Source organism: Numenius arquata, chromosome 2, assembly GCF_964106895.1.
Source record: "Numenius arquata chromosome 2, bNumArq3.hap1.1, whole genome shotgun sequence".
Lineage (NCBI taxonomy): Eukaryota > Metazoa > Chordata > Aves > Charadriiformes > Scolopacidae > Numenius > Numenius arquata.
Window position 1 is genome coordinate 72142880 of NC_133577.1, and position 13160 is coordinate 72156039.

General features: G+C 43.1%; 1 protein-coding gene across 1 annotated transcript in view; it reads left to right on the forward strand.

Moving 5' to 3' along the window:
• Positions 1–230: 230 nt before the first annotated feature.
• The window catches only part of TXNRD1 (thioredoxin reductase 1), a 41599-nt gene continuing 28669 nt past the window's right edge, over positions 231–13160 (forward strand). The window contains exon 1 of the mRNA XM_074144679.1: positions 231–318. Within this exon, the coding sequence (XP_074000780.1) occupies positions 231–318 (88 nt within the window). The remainder of the gene's footprint in view (positions 319–13160) is intronic.

The window sequence follows — 13160 nt, forward strand, 5'->3', positions numbered from 1 at the left end:
CGGCCGTCCTGCGCCTCGGCCGGGAGGCTCGGCCCCTCGCTCCGGCCCCGCTCCACCGAGCGCTCCCCGCGAAGCGCCCCCGGCCGGTACTCGGTCGCCGCCTGTCGCCGTGGCGGCGGGGGTCCGGGGACGCGGAGGTGCGCGGCGGAAGGGGTGGCCGCGGCCGCCAGGGGGCGCCGCCGGGGAAGGGGGCGGCTGCGCGGCCGCGGAGCGGTACGCGGAGCCGCGCTATGGGCAGCGGGCTGCGGAAAGGCCAGGCGGTGCGGCAGGCGCCCGGCGGCGGCCCGGAGCGGCGGGGGCGGCGGTGGGGGGCAGCAGGTAGGCAGGGGGCGGCTGGCGGGCACCTGCGCGGTAGCGCCTCGCAGCGGGGCGGTGGGGCGGGAGGGGTTCGAAGAATGTGGTTTCCCGGTAAAACACCTGGGAGGTTCGGAGCAGGGCGCAGCCGGGCCGGCACCCCCTTCCCTGCCCTCCCTTCCCTGCCCTCCCTTCCCTGCCCTCCCTTCCCTGCCCTCCCTCCCTCCTGCCCGCCGGCCGGGCGCCTTCAGGTGGGTCTTTGGATACGGCTGCAAAACGACTTTGATGTGCCTTCACCTGGTGTGGCCGTAGGTCCGACCCACCTGTGTCTGTGTCCTGGTTTGAACAACACAGGGCTAATTTCTCTTCCAGTAATTTTATTTTTCAGTGTAGTCTCTTGTAATGCTTGGGAAAACTGCACTTTTAGAAGACTCTAGTGTCTGAATTTGTGAAAATATTTGCTTTATAGCTAGCTATTCTATGTGGGTTTCAAGATCTCAGTGTTTTCAAGCTCACCAGGTGCAGAGATGAGGAGGAGCAAGACCCGGGCACTTGACCCAAGCTGGCCAACAGGATTATTTCATACCATGAACGTCACATTCACTATAAATTAAAAATTTTGCTGAGGAGTTCTCTACCTCCTATGATGGCTGCGATCATGAGTACTTGCCCCAGTGCCAGACCCCCAAGTCCTTCCCTTCCTCCTGAAGCCAAAGTACTTGCAGTGTCTGGCATTTGCTGTCCACTGCTGGGAGTGCACAGCGTCCTGCTGACAGACTTGTCTCAGTATAATCCCTATATGTTTTATATTGGTATCGGGATCAATATTGGTTCTTTAGTATTACTAATGTTAATTATTTAGTATTACTCTTTTAAATCTGTTTATATTTCAGCCCCTGGTTTCATTGTTTTTTCCCGGTTCCCCTTCCTGGGTCATGAGGGGTCATCAGGTGATAGAATAATTGTCTAAATGACAGTAATTTGTTGTGGGTTCCTCAAACCATAACAGTTGCTTCCATGTTCCTAAACACAACCACTGGCGCTTGACTTTTTTTTTCCCTGACTGACTTTAGTTGAGGCCAGTGTTGATGGCAGTGGGGCTGGGCAGGGCTGTATCCATCATCTCACAGGAGCAAAGGGGGATGCTGCGCTACCTGAGTCAGGGTAGGGGACCCTGGCCCTGAGGATGTGCTGGCCGCAGCACTGGGAGCAGGGATGCCATGGCCTGAGGGTCCTTGTCACAGCTGCTGCCTGAAGGGACACCACAGCTTGTGTGAGCGTGCGCTGAGGAGGGAGTTAGATTTGGAGTTAGGTGGGAGCTGAGTGGCCTTCTCAACCGTGGAGGTGGTTTCTGTCTGCCAGGATTGAGGCATGTTGCCACAACAGCAATGGGGAAATTTGTGTTCCAGCTGTCCGCTTTGTACCTCTTCGGAGTCAGAACTTCAGTCTCTGATGCTCCTTGGACATAGTATTAACCATGCTCTCACTGTGTCTATAAAACCTGATGAAAAAAGATAAATAATGAGCTTGAAGTAACGAATGCCTGCAAATTAACCTGTGCTTACCTCCGGCAATATACAGCAGTCCAGCATCAATGAAAAAACACTCAGGATGTAGTATTTCATTGAGCATCTCCTACTGAAGGAGTGTTTTCAGCTCTACCAAATCCTTGGGAAAGGGGTCTGGTTTTAAAGATATTTATATATGCAATAATTTGAGAACATTGAAGCTAATGCACCTTGGTAACTTTAAGGTATTATATAATATTTTAAGTCTTATTATGCAGAATGGAAATTATCAGAGGCAATTGTCAGAGAATAAAGATGCCCGCACAGTAAGAATATGCATAAGGTGGGGAGCACGGTGGGAGACAGCAGGAGCTGGCAAAAATGAAGGTAAGGTTTGTAACAGTTAAAACTCATGAAATAAACTTATCATTACAGCTCCATATTGCTTAGTGTCTTTCAATTGGACCAACATAAAATCATCCGATCTGAGTTACAGACCTGGCATTGGAAGCCAGATGGTCCTTGACCTTAATAGGAAAGCCTGGAAAGAAAGAAAACTCTCAAACCACTCTCAAGAGAGTCAGGTTGTCCTGGTACTTTCAGGGCAGTGCAGTGCCCTGAGACCAGTTAGGGTTAACCCACAAGAGTTCCCTTGCCTAATGCTGCTACTACCACATTATGATTTAGAAATACCCAATTTAGCTTTAAATCAGATACTGAAAGTTAGGCAGGTGTGACAGTGCAGAGTAAACTGCTACGGAGTTATACCCAAACCTAGTTCCTCTGGACAGTGATGTATCTGCTGACACAAACTCAGAAATTAAGCCTGCATCTTAACGAGCTTTTTCAGCCTCGTGAAGCTGACTCATGTAGGCTAAACGACTTAAAAGAACATATTGTTTGGGCTTCGGTTTATATGCTCTGTTGTATCTTTGGTTTTTCAGTTTAAGACATTACTATGCCCTGCTGCCCGTTCTACAACTCTGGCAGCATCTTAAAAGTAATTCTCAGGGAAGTTGGTTTAAACTGTGACGTCAAGGTTTATCTTTCAGCATCTAGGCAGCTTTGCTTCTAGGATGGTTGCATACCAGTAGATTATTATCTGAAACCTGACGTCCATCTCCTGAAGGAACAAGTCAAAGTTTTTAATATACATCAAGGACAAGAGATGAGGGGAGTTGTGGGTACTGCTGAAGAGGTTAAATAGAAGATTCAAATGAAATAATTTCAGAAATGCAAATAGAGGTATGTAATTTACTTTAAAACTGAAACATAATACAAGTAAGAGAATTACACATTGTTTAACTGACTCTAAAACATGAACAACCTTAATTTAATCCCTTTCTATAGTTAGTCATACTAGGCAGCAGGGTATTTTTTATATCTATATACATCTCTTGGACAAGGCATATTTAAACTTATGTATGTAGTAAGAGGAAGAAACAGGGCTGTTCCTAGCTGTAGGAATTTCTTGATTACTCTTTGGATCTATTCCCACCCTTCCATCATTTTGTCAATGAGAACAGTAAATTCAGAGTTATTAATTTGCTGTAAGATCTAAGAATGTTTAAAAAAGCAAACAGTAGCAGTCTGGCAATGAGCAAAATGGCAAGGAAAATGATGGCTAGCACAGGGAAAAGTAAAAATGGTAAGATAAAGTGCTTATATATATTTTGCGTAACATAGCTATTAAATACATTTTCTTGTCATTAGCTTATGCTGTCAAAAAGGTTATCCTACAATCTTCAAATAGCATTTGGTTTACTTCAACAATTGCATTTTGCATATGCAGTACTTATGACATTTTGTGGGTGTAAAGGTATGAAAATTGGAAATAATTCAGAAAATAATGCTTTTCCTGATTTTTTGTTAATTTATCTCTGCACTATTTTAGTTTTCTGTATTATAAACATGCATTTTACTGCAGAAAGGATTAATGAGAAAAATCAAAGCTATACAATAAGGGGCTAAACATACACATCTCGGAATTAGGATAGCCTGGGTTGCAGCTTTTGCTTTATAAAAGATATTTTTTGTTTCTGTGGGACTCTACCTTGGTCTCACCTCCAGTGCTGCTTCTTTTTTTCCCCCAGATCCTCATGCTAGTTAAATTTTATGAGCAGCTATGTTTTCAGATCAGTTTGACTTTCATGTAGGTTGAAGAGTTGCTCAGCTTCTTTCAGGGCTGGGCACTCAGGACATGGCACCCACTCTTTGGTGGGCCTGGAAAGTTGTAGTGGGCTTGGAATTAAATTTGGGTTGTATTCTACAAAGTGAATTGACAACGTACTGTTAAAATCATTGCTCCTCATTTTTAGTGCTAGTATGAGAGCCTCTGCATACAGCATAACTGTGAGATAGAGTAAGAGGGGATCCACTTTGGTGGTCCTAGTTCTGTGCTGGAGTGCAAACACTGATGGTGATTAAGTTGCACTGACGCTTATTTACACTGGGGAGTGTGTGAGTAATGAGGCCACAAATACTTTTATTTTTGCAGTATTTCCTGCGAATGTTTTGACCATATAATTTACATGTGAACTGCTCAGGTGTAACAATAACAAGTGTGTCATAGCGCTCCTTGTGGAGAAGAGTAGAGTGGACTTGACTCTTGGAAGTGGTGTCATGGTTGCCCACATTCTTCCTCTGCCCTTGTTAACAGTTACACCACCCCCTTGATTTCTGCTGTGAACAGGAACAGTGCTTGGCCCTCACAGTGTGGGTACTGGTCCCCCCTTTTCCAGTTCACTGTTACAGTTTCTTTATTTTCAAGACTTCCTTGGAGATAAAACTTCACCGCTTGTTCCTGTCTGAAAGTTATTTCTCCATTAAGGCCATCTTGGACATCCTTTGGTAGGGTAACTTGCTGTCTTTTTGGTTGTGTGTGCAGAAAACAAACCAAATACCAGATAAAATTGTGCACTGTGGCTTATTCTGTATGCTGAATCAATAACTTGCTCTCCTTTTAAAGTGAGTGCACTTCACCACTGCTATGTCCTGGGAAAGTTTTGTCTTTGATGCCTCCTCTGGTTTTCATATCTGGTTTTTGATACCTGCTCGTTGTAATGCATCTGCCTTCCAGTCTGTAGCATCTTGACTCAGGAATTTCCTGTGAAATTCTTTTCCAGTGCTTGTTCACGTTTTCCTCGTTCATACTTTTCAGTAACTTCCTTTTTTGAGTGTGGTGTCACATTGTAGGTCTTCTTCGGCGAGCCGTCCTCTGACTTGCCAAGCTATATCTGACGCCGCCTCTTTTCCTCATCTTCAGTTTGGTTTTACCTTCTATTTTGCTTCCAAATAGCTCACAGCTGTTGCTTTCCTTAGCTTATTGCCTTTCCTATATGTATTATATGTATAGTACATGTATGGTCTATGTACGTATACCTTTATGTATTGTGCCTAGTACTGTTAATTATGTAGTCGGACTCATTTATGGTAAACCCTGTGGAACGGTGAGACCCTCTGTCATTTTTGGCTGTTAGAACTCTGTGTGGCCCAGCACTTGTATTTGCATGAAAGAGAGATGAATGCAAAGGGAGGAAGTAAGTAAAGCATGCAAATACTTCTGTTTCCATAGAAAATAATAGTAGCTTAGTCTAGTCTAGTCCTAAGCTTTTCTTCAGGACCTGCTAATGAGCTGGTTTTACGTAGTGAACTGAGATGATATCTCATTTCATCTTCTGCTCCAGCAAACGTGCCTGTTTTACTTGTTGACTCGGTTGCTCAGAGAAGAAAGTGTTGTGAGGCACGGTCACCTCGCCTGTGCTCTGGCGTGGCATCCCCCAGTATGGCGGGAAGGAAGCGCTTAACTTCCTTAACTCCTCCGCTGTTTGCACAGCCTGACACAAAACTAGCACGTCTCTGTAATTCTAGCTCACAAAAGTGTTAACGTATCTACAGTTTTCCAATCACCTTTCACAACCATTTCCCGCTAGACCTTTATCAGAGCCTGTACGCGTGGAGATTGGTTTGTCCTATCACTTAGGCAGCGAGACGGTTTGGAGGGCAGTGACCTTTTAGGTTATCCCGCTTTGTTCACCTCGTAGAAATGCTATGTCATTGTTTGCTGGGCTGCTACAAGCAGGATTAAGTCGTTCCGCCCAAGTCCTTTTGTTTTTAAAAGACAAGAAACTTGGATTACTCTAGATTAAAATAATGGGGTTTTTGCCCCCTCTTGAAAAAGCCCTGCTTGGGGGGAAAAAACAATGATCACAGGCTTCTGAGCCAAGTACCTAAGTACTTTCCGTGGTACAGTAGCTGCTCTAAACTTCATGCCCATTCTGGGAGATCGTCTGCAAAAAGTTTGTTTTCCTTTAATCATGTTCACTTTTAATAGTGGCTTGTTTGGCAAAAAAACTGATTGTGTGTGAAATATTTTCTACCATTTTTTGATGTTGCCTGTGACTCAAATGCAACCCCAACTACAGAGAGACATGTGGGAATGAATAAATGGCTTTAGTTGTGGTAAAGACAATAAAGGCATGGCTGATGGCTGTCGGGTCTAATGAGTGGGACCAACACCAGGAGATCCTGTTTCAGCCCTGCTGAGTACTGTTTCACCTCTCTGTGCCTCGGGTGCCACACTTGTTCAAGTGATACTTCCTCCTCTTGTCAGAGAATTGTTCATTTACTGACCAGAAAAAAAAAAAAAAAAAAAAAGCATGAGAGTATTAATCAACAGGTTTGTGTTGGCCGCAGGAATTTCAAGAAAAAAGTCAGGAAGCTCAGCTTTTTCAGGTCATCCCAAATGAAGGGTGAGCCAGTATGGATGGCACCGTGAGCACCTATAGGTAGTCATACCAGAAATTGGCTTCCTTTGCTTTGATTTGGATTAGACTAAGCATTATACTGATATAGGTAAATCCAAAAGGAGCAGTGACTTTTGAAGGGAATAGACAAGAATCTGTGTTAAAATTACCGGTATTATAAGATGATGTTTTCTGTCAAGATTGCATATAAATCATTATGTGAAATGTTACAGCTTTTACTGCAGTTCCAGAGACACAGAAGCTTTATATTGTTGTTCATAACCAAGTTAATTTAGCTCACAATGAAATAAAATGGAAGTGGTCAAAAATACCTAATTAATTTAGCATTACTTGCCTTTTTACTAAGGAAGAGATAATCTGAAGTTTACCTTTGTTTAGTTTATACAACTTGTTCTCTTTAAGCCAATGGAGCTTGTGTTTTAGATGCTCTAGAAATACTTGAGGTCGGCATGTGATGTTATGCTCACAGAAGACGTCCCTATGAATGCTAATTAGAGCAACCTGGGTAATTCCTATATGGTTTACTTTAAACAATTACATAAGAAAAGAGTAAAGGCTGAAGACTTTCTAGGACAAATACCAATCGTCTGATAGTGTCAATGGCTTTGGTGGTTTGAGAGCTACCAGGAATGTCTGCGTGAAAGCCCAGATCTTGTTGGAGCGGGTTTTCAAGTTCCATAATTATGGCAGAAGCATGTCTTATAGGACTTCTCATAACAGGCCAAAGAGTACAATGATGTCCCTGTTGAAATCAGTAAAGTAAAATACTTTTTCATATTACAGTTGGACTTTCATGGTAGCTGCATGGATATTTAGAAAAGCAAAAGCAAATGGCTGGGAGTAGGAATTCTTCTTTTGCTAGGAACTGAGGCCAATTTCAGAACCCCTTTTGCAGTCTGTCAGGATGTGGCATGTTAAAAGCTTGAGTGCCTGGTCATGTAGAGGCTGAAAAGGGCGTATTTTGATGTTGACGTACTTCACCTACACTAGCAACTCTTCTCATTCTTCTTGGATGCAGAAGTGGTGGATTGCAGCCTGCTCACGAAACAGCGCTGACCCATCTTGAGCGAAAAGCAGATTGGAGGATGTTGCTGAGTCAGTCTTCAGATGTTCATGAGAAAACTGAACTGAAAGGGATGAATTTTGTCACTTAAGGCCTTCGTTTGGGTGGGTGCTTTTCCATTGGGTATAGAGAGCTTTAAATCGCGCCCTTGGGTAAATGTCAATTGAAAATTTGTTTTTTGTTTGATGTGGCATTCATCATTCCTCTGTCAGTATTTCTTCTTTGGCTTGTCTTGGTTTTATAATTCTTGCTCTGCTGTGTAGGGGTTTGTTTAAAAGTTCTCAGTAGATCTTTATTTTCCTTTGAGAAAACAGCACTATGAAGTTTTCTGTCATTTTTCTGTCTTTTTCATATGTTAACTGCATTTGATTTGCTGAGAATGATGAGGTTTTTTTCTCCTCTGGCTTAGAGAACTTAATACTTAGGTTGAAAACTTTCCAGAAGAAAATTTTTATCTATGTGTTTTGCCACTTAGGAAAATGCTTTTAAATGCCTTTTTTTTTACTCAAATACTTGTGGTAAAAAAAAGAGTTTATGTTTTCATGAAGGAGATAGGTGTTTTGGAGTAACACTGTGGATTAGAGTCCAGGACTCCGTTAAAAGAAATCTGTGCCAAAGTAGAGCCCCCCAGTTTCTGTTCATGTACCCTATTTCAACTAAGTGCAAAGTTAAGTTATTCCACGTTCTGTCTTTATGTCGATCCCATTCAAGCTATGCTTTATTTAAATGGAACAAGTCTCAAGCTCTTAGAGATGAAAAGCAGATTAAAAAGAACACAATGAAACTTAAAGCACTTTGCAGCAACACACTGAATAAATATAAGCAATAATATAGTTTGGAAAACTTCTGATTTCTTAGGAAAACGCCCTTTACTCTTTTACTTGTCAGTCTTGAAGCTTGGTGGTTTTTGAATTTGAGAGTGAGTCAGAATCAAACTTCATATGAAACACCCTGTTCTCATTTGTTTGTGGATTCAGTGGTCTTAGGGAAATGAGTGTAGAAAAGGACATCAGCGCACCAGGTAACACAACCAATCTCTTAGTGAAGTTAGGGCTGGTTTTGGATCAGCTCTCGTTTCTATCAGTAGTCAGGGATTGCTAAGAAAAATGCAATAACTTAATGAAATAACTCTCACCAATGGTTTTAAGGGCTTCTTGGTCAGATATGGAGAGAGCATAAAGCCAAGAAAATCTGTGCAGCTGCTTTCTGGTGGGGTGCTGCCTATCACAATCATTTCAAACTCTTAAACACCTTTTGGACATTTCAGCAATAAGTTAAGGAAGTCACTTGCAGAACCAGAGAATCATCAAGGCTGTTTATTGCTCCATGAAGACTGCATGCTTCGGAAGCCAGCAGATAAGAAAACAGACCTGTGATCCAGGGAGAAAAGGATCAAAGTGATTTCACCGTTCAGCCTCATCTGTTAATATTTGTGCACTCTGCAGGTGAAAGAGCTGCTCAAAAATGCCCAGAAGTTCTTTGTTTTTCACTTGAACTGCACGAGATAAAAGTGAACAAGCAATGTTACGGACTGAGTGCATAGCTCAGTCTTTCTTAACTTCTCCTTCCTCAGCACTTGCATATGCCGACAGTGAGATTCTTTGAGGAAAAAACAACCTTTAGCCCTTGGAAAGATGCATGTTTTTGTGGTATTGGTGAAGTGGTTTTGTTTGTTCCACTCACCATGGAACTTTTTCCTTGAAGGCTGAAATAACAAACCATATGGAGTATATATACAAGTGTTGCAAGCTTCTGCTTCCATTAAGTAGGTGCAAAAGTTGCTCCGAGGTAGGGTGTTTTCACCTTCTGGGTTCTGTTTCCTTAATATTTGACTCTTAGGAGGGGAAGTAAGGATTTTACTTTAGCTATATAATTTCTGTGCAGTGATCACGTGTGGTGCTTTACACATAGTTAAGGACAAATAGCTAATTTGAGAGAGAAGACTAGAGGTACTTCTAATTGGGTGTAACATATGTCTTGGTCCCATGTGTAGACAGCAGGATTCAAGGCTCACATATACCAGCCTTCAGAAGTAGCATTCGTGGGACATCAGTGGTTCACTCTTGATTAACAGCTCTTATCAGTGAACATTGAGTTCTGTGCGTGTAAATAATGCTGGCTTGGCCTGTCTTAACATTGCTGACTTGTTATGGGTTCAGACTTCGTCTGAGTTCAGGTAGAGGAGGCAAATGTACCTCTAAGCTATCTCTATGCTTCCTCTGAGAGGGGAGCCAAGTGCTGAATCAGCACTTGGAAAGAAGAGAATAGCCACGGGGCTGTGCAAGTTTATCCTGTCAGAGGTATCAGTGGTTCTTGGCAGGGATCACTAGAGCACAGCACATGCCACCCTTATTTAAGCAAGCCCTGACACGTCTGCAGCAGCCAACTCCATTGCTTCTCTTGATTAGCTGTAAGGCTGCACTGTGTCTCTCTCACAGTAAAAAATAAAGCGCGTGAGGTAGGTTGAAGGTCTAACTTACACCAAAGTACAATTTCTAAGTATTACTTTTTAATTTCCACTCACTGATCCTGGCCCTCAAGGAAGTGCGGGTGCATTGTGATTCCTGTAGGGGCAAAGGCGGTTTAAGAAGTTCTCATCCTTCCCTGCATCCTGCTTCAGTTCTACTCCATTCCTTCGCAGTTTTGTCAGTTCAGCTGATTGCAAGGCAGCCTCTCAGTCTGGACCTGTGATATGATCCAGGCTGGAGGTGTGTATTTTAAAGGCTTGGTTTTTTTTTCCCTTGTCATAATCTGGATGATGTAACGGCTCTCTTACCATCACTTCCAAATGTTTGAGTTTACGCAACAGAGGAGGTGGTGACCTGTGTTGAAAGGGAAGAAATGAGCTAATCTAGGAGAAGGAAAAGCTAAAAGTTTCTCCACCTAAAAAGCTCACTTGAGCGTAAGGTAAATAGATGTTCGTTGTCATATAAAATACCTCGTACTTCTCAGATGCCTGAAGATAAGGGTCTAAAGCAAGTTACATGCTTGTTCATAAGCATTACAAAATTAGAGTCATCTTCTGAACTACTGGAGACAGGTATTTTTTAATTACATTGATTGTCGAATATGTGAAGTTTGTTCTTGTTGATAATCCTTCTGTGTGATATGGAAAATCTAGGTAAATCAGCGCAGGCCTTTGCATTGAAGTGCCACTTATAGACTGTCTTGGTGAGTACTTGAAGGGCAGGTGCTTTCTGTGGGGTCTCCACGTCCTGCCTCGGCAGCCTGTCGGATCCCTGAGTGGATGCTTTTGCAGAGTAAGAGGATTCTTATCCTGGAGCAGTTCCGCTCACAAAGTGGGTCCGGACTGTTGTGTTGGGCTGGTCACATTCCTGCCTGGTCAGGGCCTTCTGAAACCAATCGTGCCTTTTTTCACCCCTGCCAGAAGTTACACAACTGAAAGTCAAAAGTTCAGAGGCCTCGGTACCAAGGAGGACTTTGACTTGTGAGGAAGCTCACTCCCAATAAGGAAGGATATGGATTAAAAATACCATAGTTGTTTCACTGTACTTTTTTTTTTCTCTGCTCAAGAAGCGTCAGTGAGGCTTAGTGTAGCCTGCTTCAGAAATGGATTTGGGTAAATGCTAAAAAGATGGGTTTTTTTGCTGGTTTAACAAGCTGCTGAGCAAAACCGGCAGCTTTGCTGCCACCAGGGAGAGAAATGTTGTTGTCTTCTCTTCCTTCACCCTGGTCTGCGTGGATATGCCTTCTGCCTGGCACTGGCTGTGATCCTTCCCTGAGCTGGCTGAGCTCGTTAGGCTGGTGAGAAACTGCCCACATCTTTTTTTTTTTTTCCTGGGTTAGTTTTCTCCTAGGTTAGTGAGTTGATTTAGCTCATGTAAGGGTCTGTTGCCTGCCAGAGCTGGTGCCAAGTGTGCAAGCCCAGGGTATTTTGTCAGCAAGAAGAAAAAAGGTGTGTGATGGAAGAGAGTAGGCTTGTCCCCTTCTGATAGTAGTGATTTGTTAGACTAGTTCAGCCCACGTGAAGGAGTTTGTTCTTGTTGATAATGTCCTTCTGTGTGATACAGAAAATCCAGGTAAATCAGCGGAGACCTTTGCCTTGAAGTGCCACTTACAGACCTTCATGGCAGGTACTTGAAGGGCACATGCCTTCGGAGCAGGTAGCACTCAACAGCCACCATCTTCTAGATGGGGACTAACAAAACCCAAAGACAGTGGTAGTACAGGGTGAGAGCCTCACTGGATCTTTCTGCAATGGCTGTGAGTTGCCATACTTCCTGATTCCTGATGCTTACAGGCAAAGAGAGTTATCCTCACTGCTACATCTCTGAGGATAATCCAGACCTTTGTGATCCAGGTTCTCCTCAGCGGTCTCGCCCTGCAAAAAGGTACCTGCTGATTGATTTCTGGAAAGTACCGATCTGCCAGGACTGTGGGTTATTGTAATTGCTGTTAATGGATGGAGTTTTATGGAGGGCAAGCACGTGACGCAGGGAGCACTTTCTGCTTTGTCATCCTGCCTGTGGCAGGTTGCCCGAACCAACAAGGGAGAGGCCCCGAGCAGCAGGAGCAGCCTGCCTACAAACCCTTTCAAGTCCCTCCCAGAGGTTTTGGTTGCCCTTGGGCTTTGGGGCTATTGCTAAAGCTGGGCACCTCTAGCACAGATCTACCTGAAAATAATTAGAGACATTTATATAAACGCCTGTGTTGTCTAATGACTAGATTTTTATCTCAGTGAAGATACAGTTTTATGTGAACATTCCTGAGGTTGTCCAAACTTGTTATAGGAATAAAATATAAGGCTTTAGTTGCTTCAGGTACCCACAGGACTGTACCTTTGGTAATATATTGAAGAAGAATTTCTCCTTTGTGCAGATCATGGCCACTGTTCAAAACCTGTGTTCTTGCTTTTCCCAGGTGCGTGTGTGTACACACGGGTGAATTCCTGCGTTTCTTTCCCAAGCGAGACTAGGCCAAGTGTTATCCATCACTAATATTGCTATTAACTATTACATAATGATTCTGATCTTTAAAGCCCTTTACCAACATCAGCAAAGTACTCTTCCCAATACCTTTGTGAGATCAAGGAATTTTATCACCAAGTTTCAGAGAAGAAGACTGAGATGACAAGATTACAGACCAGTTTTCAATGACTTTCAGCCTTTTTGCATTTGTGTGCATGTGTGTGTGTGAATCCTCCTCTGGGTTGTGGGCTCAGTGGCCAAGGAATGTATACGCATTCAGTATGGCTGTTTGTCTAAGTATGTGCACGTGCCAGAGTTTGCTAATTAATGCTGGTTGTGCAGTGCAAAGTATGTATGTGATTAAGTACAAACAAGTGTGCACTGACCCATTTGTGGGAAATTAAGCTAAACATAACTCAGTTATGTGGAGGAAGGCAGAGCTGATACTGGATTCCAATCGGCTATTAGATTTTCTTCTTTTTTCTTTTCCATGACATAGCAAATAAAGTATCACCACGTGTAAAGATGTTAATTTTTTTTCTTTCCACTAATATGCTTAACCTTTTCTATTGGAGGTACATGTATCTCCTATATATATATA